Here is a 21,221-nt window from a genome sequence, read left to right on the forward strand (position 1 = left end):
AATAACTTTTCTTTGGATTGGTGGGTGGCTATCTAACTCTTAATACCATTAAAATATAGGGCCATCATTTTAGTGAATGATTTCGGAAAATGATAGTAAATTGTGGTGATTTATCTCAACTATTTTAGATCAGTACATTATTTTTGGAACTGAAGATGGTATTTATACATTGAATCTCAATGAACTACATGAGGCAACGATGGAACAGGTAATTCAGGAGTTTTAACTCAAAAAATTAGTTTGAGTCAATTGAATAAAGTAAATATCTTAATTTTAAAGCAATTTATATGGGCCTCAGTTTTAATTTTTATGATTTAAATATTTAAAGGGGTGAAATTGTACTCTTCACATATTCATGTTGAAAGGTTTTTTTCCATAAGGTTTTGGTAATTTACTGAAAGGTAGAAAATGCTTATTTTTCTACTCTTTCAGACTGTTGCAGTTTGGAAGTTAAGGGGTAAGGGAATGAAAATTGGAGAGTTTTAATTACCTTTTTTTTTCTTAATAGTTATTTCCACGGAAATGTACTTGGCTCTATGTCATCAATAATACTTTAATGTCATTGTCAGGTATGTATATGATAAAAATGATATGAAAAATAAACAATGGACGAGCAGAGAAATGTAATTTTAATACACATTACTTTAAAATGTTGTTAATCAGGGTAATTATAATCTAGTATAGTTAACTTTTGAGACTTGCAGGTATTTTTTACAGTTGTAGAACTGGAAGAAACTTTGAGAAGGAACCTTGTTGTCAGAGCAGTACTTCCCATACCTGCCCAGGAACTACACAGTTGGAGAACATGACAGTGATTGTTCCCTGAGGCCATCCCCTTCTCCACAGTCTCTGTTACTATCACCTCCCTGCCTTCCACTGAGAATCAGCAGTTGAAGGGAAAGAATCAGAGGATCCAGATGCTTCCTTTCTTTGTAATCTTGAGCCAATCACTGTCTCTTGTCTCTCAGCCTCAGTTTTCTTTTTTTTCATAAATTATATCTTCATTTTTTAATTTATTTTTTATTGAAGTATAGTTGGCTTAGTGTCATGTTAATTTCTGCTGTACAACAAAGTGATTCAGTTATACATATATATACATTCTTTTTCATATTCTTTTCCATTATGGTTTATCACAGGATACTGAATATAGTTTCCTGTGCTATACAGTAGGATCTTGTTGTTTAAACATTCTGTATATAATAGTTTGCATCTACTAATCTCAAACTCCCAGTCCATCCCTCCCCCACTCCCCCTTCCCATTGGCAACCATAAGTCTGTTCTCTATATCTGTGAGTCTGTTGCTGTTTCGTAGATAGCTTCCTTTGTGTCATATTCTAGATTCCACATATAAGTGATACCATATGGTATTCATTTTTCTCTTTCTGACTTACTTCACTTTAAGTGTGATAATCTCTAAGTCCATCCATGTTGCTGTGCCCAGTTTTCTTAATTGTAACATAATGATGATGGTAACAATAACAGCCTCACAAGATTGCTGTGAGGATCAAGTGAGATATCCAAAGTACTTAGAAAACTGTGAAGACTTACAGATGCTTGCTGGTGGAATTCATGTTATTCTGGACCACATATTTATTAATGAACTTGGACCAATGCTTTCAAGTCTTATAAATAATCAAATGGGTTCCAGAACAACCTATTCTAATTTTGTTGTTTGTATTTTTCTTTTTTCGTTGTTGTTGGGGGTGGGTGGGTGGTGTTTAGGCTTTTTTCCCCTAATTGTTACCTGCCAGAACCTATTTTCTTACATTTTAGATTTAAGTGGCTACCTAAAGGCTTGCTGCTCGCTTTCATTCTGATAGTAGCGTACAGTTGGCCCTCTGTATCTGCATGCACAGATTCAATTCAAAGATAGAATTTTTTTTTAATTCCAGGAAGTTCCGAAAAAACAAAACTTGAATTTGCCAGGCACTGGGTCACTATTTACATGCATTTACCTTATATTAGGTATCATACATAATCTAGAGATGATATAAAGTATGTGGAAGAATGGGCATAGGTTATATGCAAGTACTACACCATTTTATATAAGGGACTTTTTATAAGGGACCTCACATTTTGGTATCCGCAGGGGGTCCTAGAACAATACTCTGGTGGGACCACTATACAAGGTAGTTAATTATTTCTCTCTGTTCCTTAATCCTAATGCTATCAACTATTTAAATAGCATTTATCCCTTTCTCCACTTTGAAAAATTATTTCAACATTTCTTAAATTTTTTTCAGTTTTTTTGTTTGATACTCTTTCATGCTCTGTATCTCAATAGATACGTGATGATTACATCCTAGCTCTTATTTACTGTACTGTCAGGCTTTTCATTATTAAGTGTACCTTTCAGCTACTTATGCTTTAAAGCATCAGTGCTGATATAGTTTTAACTCACTGACAGATCATTATGGATTGTGGCCTAATTTAAGAAATGCCGTTTTCATAATTTTAAGTATGTGTGTGTGAGTGTGTATAACTTAAACTCGTCTACTAACCATCGCCTAGTAGAGAGTCTTCAGGAATTTGTATGTATTTGAGCTGATGACAGTGTATACAAAGAGCATATTATTTGATTGTCTATAAATGTCTTTTAAAAAACTGGGGTCCTCAAAATATTTAATCTCTTTGATTTTGATTATGTTTCCCCCAATTTTTTTACTTTTGTTTAATAAAATATTAATATATCATATTACTATTATGAAAATAAACTTAAACCCAGATCTGTTTGAATTAACAATTCTGAGTTGTATTCATATAGAGTCACTTTCCTCTGACTCTCTTACTGCTTTTATCCCTATTTATACCTGTCTTTGGGAATAAGCTTAAAAGCCACACACAGTACATCTTGTATATTTATAAAATAACTACAGAAAGGCAGGGAAAAATTAGCCTATAAATTGGTTCTTTCCAAATGTAGTCAAAATGACCTGTGGAACTGAATGAAGATAGGTAGCAGTGCTCAATAGGAGAAAACGTTCCGTTTAAGGGTCTGCATTTCTTTGCATGTGTGCACATACATGCACATGTGTTAGCTGCTTGGGTAGCTAGTTATATATAAAGTGGTACTGGAGAAAGGAAGGATGGTATAATGTTAGGCAGAATGTTTGCATTTTGAGAAAATACAGAAAATTTTGTTGAGGGTAAAACCATTTTTTTTTTCATGTTTTCCAGTAGTAAAATAATAAAATACTATTTTGGGTTGTTATAGTACCATGTGATGTATATAATGAGTCAGAAAATGTTTACCATATATTCCCCTTTTTAATACAGCTGTGGTTTTGATTATATGGAAATTGTAGCTCTATTATCCCATATAAATTACAGGATATAATTGTAGCCCTACTGTATCCTATGATAGTTTGCTTTATTTTTCTTAGTATTTCAGTGTTATCTTTAAGACTTCATTCACAAACAGTTTTTAATCCAAGGTAATGTGGTAGATTATTGATAAATAGGACTATCTGAGAAAGATAATGTGGTATAGTTATATAATTTTCCATGTTGTACTGAAATAATCACATGTACATCATTGTAACTCACTCTGTTGTACAGTGTTTAACAATTTCTTTTCCTATGTTGGCTTCATTAAGGTTTACATACATTCTGCCCAGATCACCTATTAGTCAGAATATATCTAATTTATGTACTGGGAAACAAAATTATCTACTTTGTTAAAACTCATTTTACTTATTATCTTTCAAAATAGTATTAACTAGGTTTTTTTGTTTGTGTTTTTCTCTGTTTTGCTTGGTTTTTTGAACATGGCTGGACTCATCATTTTAGAAGGTAATTATCTTTTCTTTTGCTTGAAAATAGTATTTCTCTGCTTTAAATAATTCTAATAAAAATAACATGTTTCTCTTTTATAGGAAAAACCTTTCAACTCTACTCTCATAATCTTATAGCTTTGTTTGAACAAGCCAAAAAACCAGGACTAGCTGCCCATATTCAAACTCATAGGTTTCCAGACCGCATACTACCAAGGTACAAAATATTTTGATTCTCCTGGGAGTGAGGGGAATTAGTGTTTATTTTTAAAACAGCCAGTCTTCCTTGCCCACTAAAAAACTTCCTTTGTCTTAATTTTGAAAGGTAGTTTACACTAAAGTAAATGTCATCTAGAATTCAAAAGATAAGTGTCTTGTAACTTGACTGTCCATGTCAATCATCCATAGAAGTTTTATAATATAGATTCCCAGGTCCTGCCTCAGTTCTACAAAATCAGATAGTTTGGGGTCAGAGTTTAAGATGGTGGTTCTTAGAGCTCCTTGACTGGTTCTGATGGAACTGATTCACCCATCACTCACTGTTTGGGAACCACTGCAGTAGAGTACATTTATGTTGTCTTACGTTTTCAGAAAGTTCGCTTTAACAACAAAGATTCCTGATACAAAAGGCTGCCACAAATGTTGCATAGGTGAGTAAATGCTGTTTCTCAAACTGGATGATTAGAACTTTTAACATCTTCAAAATTATCTGTAGAGTCTTATAGTATTAAGTGAAGGAAGGTAGGCTTTATATTTGTTCTAATAAGGAGTTAAGGGGCCATTGAAGCTCAGGAATGTATAGTTGGACATAAAAATGCTTGAAGATAATTGCTCTGATGCTTTCTCAGAGCATAATGTTCCTCGAATTTTTTAACCATAGTCCGTAAGGCTCTATCTCTGCTGATATCCTAGCTTTCATTTGACACTTACCATTTATTTAACGGTTATTGCTTAGTGTTTTATGAACATTATTATTTCAGGACTTTGGCCAACTATGAAGTTAGAGGGAAGAGTCCACACAAAACCACTCACTTCTGATACCAACTACAGGTTTGGGGAGTTCCCCAAACCACCTTCAGGTTCAATAATTCACTAGAAGGACTCACAGAATTCACTGAAAGTGGTTATACTCTGGTTGTGGTTTATTACAGGGAAAGTATATAGATTAAAATCAGCCAAGGGAAGAAGTGCATAGGGCAGAATCCAGGAAAAATGCCAGATGTAGAGCTTCTGTTGTCCTTTCTCCATGGACTAATAGACAGCGTATGGACAGTGTTACTTTTCTGACAGTGATGTGTAACAATACACACAGAGCATTGCCAACTAGGGAAGCTTACTCAGCAACCTCAGTGTCCAGAGTTTTTATTAAGGCTCTATCACATAGGCATGCTTGATTGCCCACATGGCTGGTCTCAGTATCCATCCCCTCTGGAGGTCAAGTGATATTGCCTGACCCAAAGCCCCTACCCTAAATTACATGGTTTGTCTTTCTGGCATTACTGTCCCCCACCCTGAGACTATCCAGTGTCGCCAACCCCCACTCTAAATCATATTGTTACAGTATACGTTGACCAAGGCCCCAGGCAAACAAAGACACGCCTGTCAGGCATGACATTCCTGAGGCTTAGACATTAACTCCCAGAAGAGAGGACAAAGACCAGACCTCTTTTGGGGCAAGGTGAAATTCTGTGCTATATAATTATCTTCTCTCACTTAACCCTTAAACAGCTTATGATACTTATGTCACTAGTAGCAGAACCTGGGATCACACCTGGTCTGTGGCTTCAAATTCTGGGCTCCTAACTTTCTGTTTATTATTGTTTAATCAGTGAGCCTAAACATTGATCTTCATGCTGCATTAGGTCCACAGCATACTCTCTAGTTATAAGCAGATTTCACGAGCATTTTTCTAGGGAGATGCAGGTCCATTTCTGTTATCAGATTCCCAGTATCTCTGACTCGGGAAAGGTCTCGATGCTTACAATCTGAGGTATAACTCATAAATATCTTAAGACAGAGCTTACTGCAAATAACTACTCTTATAATCAAAACATTACTGTTGATGGGAATCAAATTGGGGAGAAGGAAAGACCAATGTGAATTTCTGTAGATTTGAGTCAAGGAAGTTACATCTTTATTAAGTTGTAAAATAATTAATTATTTTCATCTTGTCTTAAGTAGACAGCTGTAAACTACTATACCAAAAATGGAATCATAGGACTTCCCTGGTGGCACAGTGGTTAAGAATCTGCCTGCCAGTGCAGGGGACACAGATTTGATCCCTGGTCTGGGAAGATTCCACATGCCACGGAGTAACTAAGCCCGTACACCACAACTACTGAGCCTGCGCTTTAGAGCCCGTGAATCACAACTACTGAGCCCGCGCACCACAATCACTGAAGCCCGCATGCCTAAAGCCCATGCTCCACAAAGGAAGCCACCGCAATAAGACCGTGCACCGCAACAAAGGGTAGCCCCCGCTCACTGCAACTAGAGAAAAGCCCCTGCACAGCAATGAAGACCTAATGCAGCCAAAAATAAATAAATAAGTTTTTTTTTTTTTTTTTAAATGGAATGATAGATTTCAGTTGCCTTCTAGACCTTTTTATTCACTAGACCTAGAATTCACTCTTTTGGTCCATTTACTTAAGCAGCTCTTTAGATTGTAAAATAGTTTAGGTGTTTTGGTGCTTAAAATACTGTTTTTATGTTTAAGAACCTAGTATATTAAAGATGTTTAGAAGTAAATGTACACAATTAAAATTGAGATAAGAGAGTGAAAAGGAAAGGGTATAACAAAGCCAAAGGAAAAAGATATCATCTTTCTTTACTTTCTGCACTCTTATCATCCTAGTGAACAGAAACAATAATTATCCTTTATCACCTCAATTAACAGTTCAAATGATTATTCTTCCATTCATAGTTTGGTATCAGTGGCAGGCCACATTTAATTGGTTTTTCCTATGTATCAGCACTGCCTTTATACAGAAAGCTGGGTTAGGTTTTAGGTGAGTATAACTTAGTAATTGCTTTTAGCTAAACTTTGTTTTTATATAAAAATATTCAGTGTTTTGGGTGTGTCTGTTTTGTTTTGTTTCTTTCCAGTCAGAAACCCTTACACAGGACATAAATACCTCTGTGGAGCTTTACAGTCTGGAATTGTCTTACTTCAGTGGTATGAGCCAATGCAGAAATTCATGTTAATAAAGGTATATGTTACTTTGTTTACATTTTTTTTATTTAGAAAACACTAATGTATAACTGAGCCTGAAATTATAAGACCCCAATGCTACCATCTAGGGTTAGCATGTTTATAGTTATTTATAGGTGTTTATTGGGTTTAGGGATTTTTGTGTTCTTAAGATTTTATCTTTAACTTGTGTTAATAAACTTCCAGAAATATCACAGCCATAAAGAAGAATATGGCCAAGTCTCTAAAACATATTTTTATGGAAAACTGATTCTTATCATGATATTTAAAGGTAGTCCTTTTTTTAATTGAAGTATTATGGTATTGTGTTAGTTTCAGTTATACAGCAAAGTATTCAGTTATTATTTTCCATTATAGGTTATTAAAAGATATTAAATATAGTTCCCTGTGTTATGCAGTAAATCCTTGTTCCTTATCTATTTTATGTATAGTAGTTTGTTAATCCCATACTTCTTATTTATCCCTCCCCCACTCCCTCTCCTATTTGTTTTCTGTCTGTGAGTTTGTTTCTGTTTCGTATATATATTCATTTGTATTATTTTTTAGATTCCACATATAAATAATATCATATAGTATTTGTCTTTGTCTGACTTCACTAAGCATAGTATTCTCTAGGTCCATCCATGTTTCTGCAAATGGCAATATTTCATTGCTTTTATGGCTGAATAATATTCCTCTGTGTGTGTGTGTGTGTATCAATCACATTTTCTTATGCCAATCATCTGTTGATGGGCACTTGGATTGTTTCTGGTCTTGGCTATTGTAAATAGTGCCGCTGTGAACGGCATGGGGTGCGTGTATCTTTTCAAATTAGAGTTTCATCTTTTCTGGATATATGCCCAGGAGTGAGATTGCTAGATCATATGTTAGCTCTATTTTTAGTTTTTTAAGGAACCTCCATACTGTTCTCCACAGTGGCTGCACCAATTTATATCCCCACGAACAGTGTAGGAGGGTACCCTTTGCTCCACACCCTTTCTAGCATTTATTATTTATAGACTCTTTAGTGATGGCCATTTTGACTGTTGTGAGGTGGTACCTCATTGTAGTTTTGATTTGCGTTTCTCTAATAATTAGTGATGTTGAACAACTTTTCATGTGCCTGTTAGCCATCTGTATGTCTTCTTTGGGAAAATGTCTATATAGGTGTTCTGCCCATTTTTTGATTTGGTTGTTTTTTTGATATTGAGTTATATGAGCTGTTTATATTTTGGAAATTAACCCCTTGTCAGTTTCATCATTTGCAAATATTTTGTCCCATTCTGGACGTTTTCTTTGTTTTGTTTATGGTTTCCTTTGCTGTGCTAAAAGCTTTTAAATTTGATTACGTCCCATTTGTTTATTTTTGCTTATTTACTTTTATTTTTTTGCCTTGGCAGACTGATCTAAGAAAATATTGCTATGATTTTTGTCAAAGAATGTTTTGCCTGTGTTCTCTTCTAAGAGTTTTATGGTGCTATATCTTATATTTAAGTCTTTAAACCATTTTGAGTTTATTATTGTATATGGTGTGAGGGAGTGTTCTAACTTCATTGATTTACATGAGGCTGTCCAGCTTTCCTAACACTGCTTGTTGAAGAGACTGTCTTTTCTCCATTGTATATTCTTTTCTCCTTTGTTGTAGATTAATTAATCATAGGTGTATGGGTTTACTTCTAGGCTCTCTCTTCTGTTCCATTGATCTATATGTCTGTTTTTGTGCTGATAAGAGGTAGTCGTTTTTTAGATTTAGATCAATTAAGAAAATGAAAGCCTTTCTGTTGAATTTATTCAACAATATGAATGAGGAGATTGTTTCTAAATTATACATCTGTTTATTTTTTGCAGCACTTTGATTTTCCTTTGCCAAGTCCTTTGAATGTTTTTGAAATGCTGGTAATACCAGAACAGGAATACCCTATGGTCTGTGTAGCTATTAGCAAGGGCACCGAATTAAATCAGGTAGTTCAGTTTGAGACAATCAATTTGAACTCTGCATCTTCATGGTTTACAGAAATTGGTGGAGGTAAGTGTTTTTTACTTTACGTTAAAATATTGATGCTTTTGCCTGCAAAAGAAGCAGAATAGGTTCAATCTGCGTGGGCTCTTTCAAATAAAGATTCAGAACATAGTTTCCCAAGTAAGCCCAGAGGATCATGTACATATAGTTTATGATCTCTATTTGCCTGAGGCAATTTGATACAAAGTATTTTACCAAGGAAAATTTTAATGAGTCCTGACATTTAAAAGTCTTAGTTGTTATCAGTTAATCTTTGGACTTACTAAATAATTAAGTTTTCTAAGATACTTTTCAAATTTTATCAGCTTCTCAAGCAAAGAAATAACATTTTTTTTCCTATCGGTTCTTTCGCCCCACACTTCTTAAAATCATTGAGTTCTGGTACTTTTCATACTGGAATAGAAACTTCTCATGTGTGGCCTCCAAGCTTTACCATTTAAAGATACAGGAAAATATCTCTTGCATTTTCTGAGAATGGTTTGTTAGCCTAGGATTTTATCAAACATATCTCAGTGAAAACTCTGAAAAGGTTGAGAAGTTTATTTTCAAACTTTAAAATTGGAACAAATCAATCAAGAATTCATGTCAAGGGAATTCCCTGGTGCTGCAGTGGTTAAGAATCCACCTTCCAATGCAGGGGACAAGGGTTCAATCCCTGGTCAGGGAACTAGATCCCACATGCATGCCGCAACTAAGAGTTCATGTGCCACAACTAAGGAGCCCATGAGCCACAGCTAAGGAGCCCACTGGCCGCAACTAAGGAGCCCACGAGCTGCAGCTAAGCCCGTGAGCCACAACTAAGGAGCCTGCCTGCTGCAACTAAGACCCAGTGCAACCAAAATAAATAAAGTTTTAAATTTTTAAAAATAAAATATTAAAGAATTCATGTTAAAAATTAAGTAAAATGAAGATCTTCATTTTGCCAGTTTACTGTTTTTGTTGTGCTAGTGTACTGTCAGCCAGATTTATCAAGCGATTTTTATATATGAAGTCAAGCTTTAGTTATAACTTATTTCTGACCACTGTTACATTCTTTATCACCTCGAGAAGAAGTCTGTTAACAAGTACTATAAGTTTGAAGGTTCTTATTAAATATCTTTGGCTTTTGATCATTTATAGGCTAAATTATAAGAACTCTTTTATAAAACCCAGCTACTTAAGTTAATGTAGAACTGCACTAATATCATTTTCAGAATCAGTAGTAAATGTTTAACAATAGACTCTTGGGTGCAGAGAAGCCTGGTTTGTAGCAGTTGCCTATTTCTGTGGTATAATACTCCCACCACAGCCAATTTCAGACTACCAACTTGATGTCATCTGGCTTGCAAAATCTCTGAAAATTTAGCAGTCCAGTACAAGCCAGTTCCAGCATGCCCTGGACTAATATCACTGTCTTTGTAGACCAAATCATAATTTCCAGTAGAATAAAGTAGGAATGTATTCTTTTACCCTCCCACCCCACCTGCACCCACCTTTCTTTCTAATAATGTTTTTGGTTGAGGTAGATGCATATCTTCCTGGTATAGCTAACAGAAAGGTGGAAATGACATTTATTATGAAATATAAACAGCCCAAATAGAAACGTGTTCCTATCATGTAATTATCGCTAAAAAGAAGAGTTTTGGGTCAGTTTATTTAAAAACCAAGATCATGTTTGGCAGACAGCCCCAACTTGTTTTTATTGGTTAGTATATAATAATAGTGTAGAGAAAGTCATTTCATATGATTATCTAATGTGAGCTTTCAAACTACTATCTTCTGATGTATTAGGAGGTTACATTGCTTAAGGCTGGGCATTCAGGGAGTCCTCTTGTGAATTTGCAGGGTTGAGGGTTGAGGGGTTTTTGTTGTTGTTTGTTTTGTTTTTTAATGCCAGAGGCAAACTGTTCTACCCACTTTTAACATTGTCTAGGCTAAAATTAAGGCAGACCCAAAATTACTACCTAAGGAGAGCCAGGACTCTGAGGGTAAACATTCAAATCACCCTAAAGCAGAGACTGCCTTTATTAGGCTTTTCCATATTCACAAATGATTGCTAAACTATCTCCCAGGTATGTTGATTGTTGAGGCCATGCCTTGAACTGGCAACAGCTGTAACAATTAAAATGAACTCCTATTCCAAGACTCTTTTAGTCATAGTTTGATGTATTATTGCAGTATCCTTTTCTCCAAGGATGGTGCTTAGCACTTATCAGCACTCAATAAATGTTGAATAAATGCACGAACATACCTTTACTGAGAAGAGCTATTTTTTGGAATGTTGCCAAAGGACACCAGTTTACCAATTCTGTACATCTGGATTCTTCACTATATATGAACTTTGGGAGGTCCACCAAAACCCAAAATAATAATTGTGTTTATGCTCAGATGTGCAGTTTTTAAGGGAGAGGATCTATGAGTGTCCCAAAGAGATGTAGTTAAGAATGACTGCTCTGAGATTACAATGGCAAAGGATGAGTGGGAAGTAAATAAATAGAGACAGCAAATGTGGACATTTTTTGATAGCTTGAGTGGGAAGAACAAGAGAAAAATGTTAGCTGAAATAAAGAGAGAAATTTTTGAAGTGCAGTTTGCAGGATCTTAGTTCCCTGACCAAGGATCAAACCCTGGCCCCTGGCAGTGAGAATGCTGAGTCCTAACCACTGGTCCGCCCTGGAATTCCCAAGTGTGTCATGAACACAAGACATAAAGTATATTCATAAGAAGCTTCAAGAGGAGAAGCAAGAAGAACTACAATCCTGCAGCCTGTGGATCAAAAACCACATTCACAGAAAGAGAGACAAGAGGAAAAGGCAGAGGGCTATGTACCAGATGAAGGAACAAGATAAAACCCCAGAAAAACAACTAAATGAAGTGGAGATAGTCAACCTCCCAGAAAAAGAATTCAAAATAATGATAGTGAAGATGATCCAGGACCTCAGAAAAAGAATGGAGGCAAAGATCGAGAAGATGCAAGAAATATTTAACAAACACTAGAAGAATTAAAGAACAAACAAACAGAGATGAACAATACAATAACTGAAATGAAAACTACACTAAAAGGAATCAGTAGCAGAATGACTGAAGCAGAAGAACAGATAAGTGACCTGGAAGACAAAATGGTGGAATTCACTGCCACGGAACAGAATAAAGAGAAAAGAATGAGAAGAAATGAAGACAGCCTAAGAAACCTCTGGGACAACATTAAACTCAACAACATTCTCATTATAGGGGTCCCAGAAGGAGAAAAGAGAGAGAAAGGACCAGAGAAAATATTTGAAGAGATTATAGTCAAAAACTTCCCTAACATGGAAAACAAAATAGCCACCCAAGTCCAGGAACTGCAGAGAGTCCCATGCAGGATAAACGCAAGGAGAAACACACCGAGACACATAGTAATCAAATTGGAAAAAATTAAAGACAAAAATTATTGAAAGCAGCAAGGGAAAAATGACAAATAGCATGCAAGGGAACTCCCATAAGGTTAATAGCTGATTTCTCAGCAGAAACTCTACAAGCCAGAAAGGAATGGCATGATATACTTAAAGTGATGAAAGGGAAGAACGTAAAACCAAGATTACTCTACCCAGCAAGGATCTCATTCAGATTCGATGGAGAAATCAAAAGCTTTACAGACAAGCAAAAGCTAAGAATTCACCACCACCAAACCAGCTCTACAACAAATGCTAAAGGAATTTCTCTAAGTGGGAAACACAAGAGAAGAAAAGGACCTACAAAAACAAACCCAAAACAATTAAGAAAATGGTCGCAGGAACATACATATCAATAATTACCTTAAACGTGAATGGATTAAATGCTCCAACCAAAAGGCACAGGCTTGCTGAATAGATACAAAAACAAGACATATATATATATATATATATATATATGCTGTCTACAAGAGACCCACTTCAGATGTAGGGACACATACAGACTGAAAGTGAGGAGATGGAAAAAGATATTCCATGCAAATGGAAATCAAAAGAAAGCTGGAGTAGCAATACTCATATCAGATAAAATAGACTTTAAAATAAAGAATGTTACAGGAGACAAGGAAGGACACTACATAATGATCAAGGGATCAATCCAAGAAGTTATGACAATTATATATGCACCCACCATAGTAGCACCACAATACATAAGGCAACTGCTAACAGCTATAAAAGAGGAAATCGACAGTAACACAATAATAGTGGGGGACTTTAACACCTCACTTACACCAATGGACAGATCATCCAAACAGAAAATTAATAAGGAAACACAAGCTTTAAATGACACAAGGGACCAGATAGATTTAATTGATATTTATAGGACATTCCATCCAAAAACAGGAGATTACACTTCTGTCTCAAGTGCACACGGAACATTCTTGGGTCACAAATCAAGCCTCAGTAAATTTAAGAAAACTGAAATCATATCAGCCATCTTTTCTGACCACAACACTATGATATTAGACATGAGTTACAGGGAAAAAAATGTAAAAAACATGAACACATGGAGGCTAAACAATATGTTACTAAATAACCAAGAGATCACTGAAGAAATCAAGGAGGAAATAAAAAATACCTAGAGACAAATGACAAGGAAAACACAACGATCCAAAACCTATGGGATGCAGCAAAAGCATTTCTAAGAGGGAAGTTTATAGCTATACAAGCCTACCTCAAGAAACGAAAAATCTCAAATAAACAATCTAACTTTACACCTAAGGGAACTAGAGAAAGAAGAACAAACAAAACCCAAAGTTAGCAGAAGGAAAGAAATCATAAAGATTAGAGCTGAAATAAATGAAATAGAAACAAAGAAAATAATAGCAAAGATCAATAAAACTAAAAGCTGGTTCTTTGAGAAGATAAACAAAATTGATAAACCATTAGCCAGACTCATCAAGAAAAAGAGGGAGAGGACTCAAATCAATAAAATTAGAAATGAAAAGGGAGAAGTTACAACAGACACCGCGGAAATACAAAGCATCCTAAGAGACTACTACAAGCAACTCTATGCCAATAAAATGGACAACCTGGTAGAAATGGACAAATTCTTAGAAAGGTATAACCTTCCAAGACTGAACCAGGAAGAAATAGAAAATATGAGCAGACCAGTCACAAGTAATGAAATTGAAACTGTGATTAAAAATCTTCCAACAAACAAAAGTCCAGGACCAGATGGCTTCATAGGTGAGTTCTGTCAAACATTTAGAGAAGAGCTAACACCCATCCTTCTCAAACTCTTCCAAAAAATTGCAGAGGAAGGGACACTCCCAAACTCATTCTATGAGGCCACCGTAATCCTGATACCAAAACCAGACAAAGATATTACAAAAAAAAAATTATAGACCAATGTAACTGATGAGTGTAGATGCAAAAATCCCCAACAAAATACTAGCAAACAGAATCTAACAACACATTAAAAGGATCATACACCGTGATCAAGTGGGATTTATCCCAGGGATACAAGGATTCTTTAATATACGCAAATCAATCAATGTGATACACCATATTAACAAATTGAAGAATAAAAACCATATTATCATCTCAATAGATGCAGAAAAAGCTTTTGACAAAATTCAACACCCATTTATGATAAAAACTCTCCAGAAAGTGGGCATAGAGGGAGCCAACCTCAACATAATTAAGCCCATATACGACAGACCCACAGCAAACATCATTCTCAATGGCGAAAAATTGAAAGCATTTCCTCTAAGAACAGGAACAAGACAAGGATGTCCACTCTCACCACTGTTTTATTCAACATAGTTTTGGAAGTCCTAGCCACAGCAATCAGAGAAGAAAAAGAAATAAAAGGAATGCAAATTAGAAAAGAAGAAGTATAACTGTCACTGTTTGCAGATGACATGATATTATACATAGAGAATCCTAAAAATGCCACCAGAAAACTACTAGAGCTAATCAATGAATCTGGTAAAGTTACAGGATACAAAATTAATGCACAGAAATCTCTTGCATTTCTATACACTAATGATGAAAAATCTGAGAGAGAAATTAAGGAAACACTCGCATTTACCATTGCAACAGATAGAATAAAATACCTAGGAATAAACCTACCTAGGGAGACAAAAGACCTGTATGCAGAAAACTATAAGACACTGATGAAAGAAATTAAAGATGATACCAACAGATGGAGAGATATACCATGTTCTTGGATTGGAAGAATCAACATTGTGAAAATGCCTATACTACCCAAAGCGATCTACAGATTCAATGCAATCCCTATCAAATTACCCATGGTATTTTTTACAGGAGTAGAACAAAAAATCTTAAAATTTGTATGGAGACACAAAAGACCCTGAATAGCCAAAGCAGTCTTGAGGGAAAAAAACAGAGCTGGAGGAATCAGACTCCCTGACTTCAGACTATACTACACAGCTACAGTAATCAAGACAATATGGTACTGGCACAAAAACAGAAACATAGATCAATGGAACAAGATAGAAAGCCCAGAGATAAACCCATGCACCTATGGTCAACTAATCTATGACAGAGGAGGCAAGGATATACAATGGAGAAAAGATAGTCTCCTCAATAAGTGGTGCTGGGAAAACTGGACAGCTACATGTAAAAGAATGAAATTAGAACCCTCCTTAACACCATACACAAAAAGAAACTCAAAATGGATTAAAGACCTAAGTGTAAGGCCAGACACTATAAAACTCTTAGAGGAAAACATAGGAAGAACACTCTTTGACATAAATCACAGCAAGATCTTTTTTTGATCCACCTCCTAGAGTAAGGGAAATAAAAACAAAAATAAACAAATGGGACCTAATGAAACTTAAAAGCTTTTGCACAGCAAAGGAAACCATAAGACGAAAAGACAACCCTCAGAATGGGAGAAAATATTTGCAAATGAATCAACAGACAAAGGATTAATCTCCAAAATATATAAACAGCTCGTGCAGCTCAGTATTAAAGAAACAAAAAACCCAATCCAAAAATGGGCAGAAGACCTAAATAGACATTTCTCCAAAGAAGACATACAGATGGCCAAGAAGCACATGAAAAGCTGTTTAACATCACTAATTATTAGAGAAATGCAAATCAAAACTACAGTGAGGTATCACCTCACACCAGTTAGAATGGGCATCCTCAGAAAATCTACAAACAACAAATGCTGGAGAGGGTGTGGAGAAAAGGGAACCCTCTTGCACTGTTGGTGGGAATGTAAATTGATACAGCCACTCTGGTGAACAGTATGGAGGTTCCTTAAAAAGCTAAAAATAGAATTACCATATGATCCAGCAATCCCACTACTGGGCATATACCCAGAGAAAACCATAATTCAAAAACACACATGCACCCCAATGTTCATTGCAGCAGTATTTACAATAGCCAGGTCATGGAAGCAACCTAAATGCCTGTTGACAGACAAGTGGATGAAGAAAGTGTGGTACATATATACAATGGAATATTACTCAGCCATAAAATGGAACGAAATTGAGTCATTTGTTGAGACGTGGATGGATCTAGAGACTGTCATACAGAGTGAAGTAAGAAAAACAAATACCGTATATTAACACATGTATGTGGAACCTAGAAAAATGGTACAGATGAGCCAGTTTGCAGGGCAGAAGTTGAGACGCAGATGTAGAGAACAAACGTATGGACACCAAGAGGGGAAAGCCACGGGGGGGTGGGGATGGTGGTGTTATGAATTGGGTGATTGGGATTGACATGTATACACTAATGTGTATAAAATTGATGACTAATAAGAACCTGCTGTATAAAAAAATAAAATTGAAAAATTTTTAATAAAAGCTTCAAGAGGATTGACATATACACATTACTATATATAAAATGGATAACTAATAAGAATCTATAGCACAGGGAGCTCTACTCAGTACTCTTTAATGACCTATGTGGGAATAGAATCTAAAAAAGAGTGGATATATGTATATGTATAACTGATTCACTTTGCTGTAGAGCAGAAACTAACAACATTTTAAATCAACTATAGTCCAATAAAAATTAATTTTTAAAAAAAAGAATGACTGCTCTTAAATTAGCTTCATCTAGACCGTTCACACCATCTGAGTGGCTAAAATAAATTGTTTTACCAAAAATGTTCTACAAAAATGTCATGACTTCTATTAGCAGATGTTAAGAGAAGTAGCACTGTGATATCAGCAAAGTGATGAAAGTTGCTTCCTGCAAAGATATCGTTGACAGTATTGTTCATTATGCTACCCTGGTGTCCTGTTAATACAGGAACTCCTCCCTACGTGCATACACCCCCACACACACACCATTCCCCCCCACAAATACCAGGAAAATTTCTCTCTAATAGTTTCGTTAATCCTTTTGCTTTTTCTGAATTACTGACTTATTTTTATCTCAGGGACACTGTGATGCACGTAACTGATCTTGTTTTCATCTTCCCATTGGCTACTGCAAAATGCAAAGCAAAATCTAGTCACTGTATATAGCATGCATCTTACTTTCTTCCCCATATTTACCATTTGCTTCATTTTATTTTTGTAACTCATCTTTCTAGAACCAGCAGAGGTATTAACTAAATGTAGTATTGAGCCTTTCTCAGCTCAGTTAGCCTTGCATAGGACTTTGTTCTTTTAAATTGACTTACATACAGTTTTTGACAAGACAATTACAAAATATAATTTCTGTGTTTATTTCAAAGGCTAGCTTAAAATCACAGAAAAAAATCATAATTTGTGTTTCTTTTCTAAGTTCTAGTTTTTAATGCATGTTATATAACTGTAACCTTGTTTTTTCCCCCCAAGGCAGCCAACAGTTAGATTCCATTCATGTAACACAATTGGAGAGAGATACTGTTTTAGTGTGTTTAGACAGTAAGTATTATTTTAAAGTTTATTCTAAGTATACTACTTGATATAACATACCTTTTCATGGAATTGATTCTAATAGAATCAGTAAAGTAGATTTGCAATTTTCCACCTTAAGTGGCATTGTTTTATTGATGAAAAACCTAAATTGGCTACAGATGTACTAACTAATTGATCTGTTTGTCAGACTGTCCTCTGTGACCTTTTTCTTTATTCTGTTTGGCCTACTTGGGAACATTACAGTCAGCCCTCTGTATCTGTAGGTTCCACATCCTCTATTCAGCCAACCATGGATTGAAAATATTTAGAAAAAAAAATTCCAGAAAGCTCAAAAAAGCAAACCTGAATTTGCAAGTGCCTGGCAACTATTTATATAGCTTTTGTGTTGTATTAGGTATTATAAGTAATCTAGGATCTACTGTGTAGCACAGGGAACTATACTCAATATTATGTAATAACCTATAAGGGAAAAAAAGAATCTAAAAAAAACTATATCTACATATATATACACACACATATGTATAACTGAATCGCTGTGCTATACACCTGAAACTTATACGATATTGTAAATCAACTATATTTCAATAAAAATATTTTTAAAAATTAAAGTCTATGGGAGGTTGTGTGTAGGTTATATGCAAACACTAGGCCATTTCATATAAGGCACTTGAGCATCCATGGACTTTGGTCTCCGTGAGGGGTACTGGAACCAATTCCCCGTGGATACCGAGGGACAACTGTATTAGAATAGTTTGCCATAACCTTGGGGTAAAATTCTGTATAAAATTATTCTGTATAAAATTCTGTATAATTCATTGTAATTAATGAAAAAATAGAAGGTTATACTAATTTGGTCACTTGTAGTCATATAACATGAACTTTTGGAATCATGTCAGTGTGATATTCTAATGCACAAATAGATTTGACACCTTTAACTGCTAGTAGTGATTCTTTTGATGCAGCGAGAGGTGTTACTTATAGATGTGTGTTGTACTGTATATGCAGTGGAAGAGACAGAAAAACTTTAACAACAGGTGTTTTCAATTTTGCAAACAAAGCACTCTAATTCTTAAAATCCCCCTTACTTTAATGCAATGAATCCTGCAAGTGAAGTTCACCCAGACTTGGCATTATATTTGAAATTTGGCAATATTTGCTGTGGTTTGATTCATTCCAATATTTTAAAATTACTAGACCTGCCCATAGATGTTTAGGGTTATTTTTAAAATTGTTCCACTACTTAATTTACCTGTATTTTTGTCTTAATTTCTGTTCTCTAAAGTGTTCCCTAGTGGATTTGCCTTATAGAATCATAAAGATCATCTAATATTATAGATAAGTAAACCAAACCCAGAGTGTTTCATTTGCCCATTATCCCTTAAGTATTTTTGATTCTTTGAATACTGATAAGATTGGCATGTTGTTTGGTTACTCTTAAGTGAATTTGATAAATTATTTTTTATCCAAACAAGTAGAAGACTCAGTACTAATTAATGAAATAAACAGATGATCAGAATTTAATTGTAGTAGTATTGAACCTTTAACATTAAATGCCTAAATACCTTCTGAGTCAAACAAGGAAAATAAATTGTACTTAGTTTTCATTTTGTTGATTTATTTATTTTTAAAAAAATTTTTTAAACCTTTGATTAATTAGGACTTCCATTTCCCAGCTATTCATGGTAAATGGAAAGTTGACTTTCTTCAGTTGTTCTTTTTTTCTTAGGGGAGCAGTGTAACACTTCGAAAATTGTTTGTCAACTCTATGGTATAAATCAGTTTTACTAAGCAGCAATGGAGATAGGTGTGTAATCACGATAGGTGTGTAATCACAAATAATGGTAGACAGATGAGAAAGTAATGCAGAGTGAAGATATCTTCCAAGTCAGAGCTAAGATGGTTAAATTAAAAAACAAATGGACAAAAGGGAAATACAAATATTCACATATACTGTCTATCCCAGAGTTTACTTATAAAGAAATTCTGACTTTTGAGAGTACTATTTTTTCCTCCCTTATACTTTTGTAGAATATTAGTTACATACTAAAGTTAAGAATTACTGCAAATATTACTTATCATATGTTATGTAATTTGTAAGGGGGAAAAAACCAACTCCTATTGCTGAATATTTAGGCACCAAGTTAACCGCTATTAAAGAAACACTTCACTTTTTAAAAAATGAGAACGTAAGTGTTCAATATAAACTATGAAAAAAAGTACTGGTGGAATTGCCATTTACAACGGAGGCCTCACTCTTATAGAATCTATCAGTGACAGTTTTTCACTGGGCATACTTGAATCAAGAGAAATAATTGAACTTTATTAATATTGTTATATATCCATGTAAAATCCACTTATCAAGTTACATTTATTTTAGCAAATCTGCATTTCCAGTCTTGACTTGTTTTTTCTTTTTTTAAGAATTTGTAAAAATTGTAAATCTACAAGGAAAACTAAAATCAAGTAAGAAACTGGCCTCTGAGCTAAGTTTTGATTTTCGCATTGAATCTGTAGGTAAGTCTCCTTTTATTAATAATGCATTTAGAGTACTTGGTTTTTTGTTCATTCTGTACTTAGGGTTATCTAGACCAGCACTGTCTCATAGAAGTTTCTTTGATATAGAAATGTTCTCTGTGTTCTTAAATACAGTAGTCATTAACCACACTTGTTAAGTACTTGAAACATGGCTAGTGCTACATTTTAATTTTAATTAATTTAAACTTTGATGTAAATAGCCACACAGGGCTAGTTACTATAATATTAGACAGTGCAGGTCTGGACCGTAATAAATCTTTTATTGTCGTTTCTTGAATATTTAAAACATGAAATCATTTCTTCTATTCATTGTTCCCTTTGCTGCATCAAGTGAATTATACTTCTTCCAATTCTTTCCAAATCATGAAGGTATTTGTGTGATGTGATTAACAATGTTAGATATACTAGAATTCTTTGCCGTGTAAGATTCTGGTTGGTGTGTGTTGATGGTTTTTGCTTTTAGGTCTATTTAAATATAAATACTTTCCCACAGAATCTGGAAAATACTATGCCATTTGAATTTGCTTCCTTGTCAATGAGTGTTTTACTCTGTAATATCATTGGTATTATGATAAAAATTACTATTGTTTGCATCCTCACTGATTATATGTCAGTAAGTATTTTCCTCAAGGGTGATAGAACTTATGAAAAAATACTATGGGTGGAAACATTTTGAACAATTCATGATATGGTTCTACTTTAAGTCAAAAACAGTTAAAATTGGTGATTTTTATTTGGGCTGTAAAAAATATGTGTATTTTATAATTAAATGTATATACTTTTAAAAATGTGTTTCTCACTGTTTAGAAAGTTTTCTGTTGATTTTTTAAAAATTTAATGATTTCTCAAGTGGAGTTTTGCCCTATTGCAAAGAACATTCATCCCTCTGGGTAACCCTCTTAC

At 34.7% G+C, this 21,221-nt stretch overlaps 1 protein-coding gene across 3 annotated transcripts in view; it reads left to right on the top strand.

The window, feature by feature from the left end:
• Positions 1 to 21,221, top strand: part of MAP4K5 (mitogen-activated protein kinase kinase kinase kinase 5) — a 138,045-nt gene that overhangs the window by 108,416 nt on the left and 8,408 nt on the right. For all 3 annotated transcript variants that reach the window (XM_060004580.1, XM_060004579.1, XM_060004581.1), the window contains exons 22-29: positions 129 to 208; positions 509 to 569; positions 3,876 to 3,990; positions 4,365 to 4,423; positions 6,879 to 6,982; positions 8,812 to 8,989; positions 17,721 to 17,789; positions 20,205 to 20,297. In XM_060004580.1, the coding sequence (XP_059860563.1) occupies positions 129 to 208; positions 509 to 569; positions 3,876 to 3,990; positions 4,365 to 4,423; positions 6,879 to 6,982; positions 8,812 to 8,989; positions 17,721 to 17,789; positions 20,205 to 20,297 (759 nt within the window). The remainder of the gene's footprint in view (positions 1 to 128; positions 209 to 508; positions 570 to 3,875; positions 3,991 to 4,364; positions 4,424 to 6,878; positions 6,983 to 8,811; positions 8,990 to 17,720; positions 17,790 to 20,204; positions 20,298 to 21,221) is intronic.

The sequence above is a fragment of the Delphinus delphis genome, chromosome 2, assembly GCF_949987515.2.
Source record: "Delphinus delphis chromosome 2, mDelDel1.2, whole genome shotgun sequence".
Classification (NCBI taxonomy): Eukaryota; Metazoa; Chordata; class Mammalia; order Artiodactyla; family Delphinidae; genus Delphinus; species Delphinus delphis.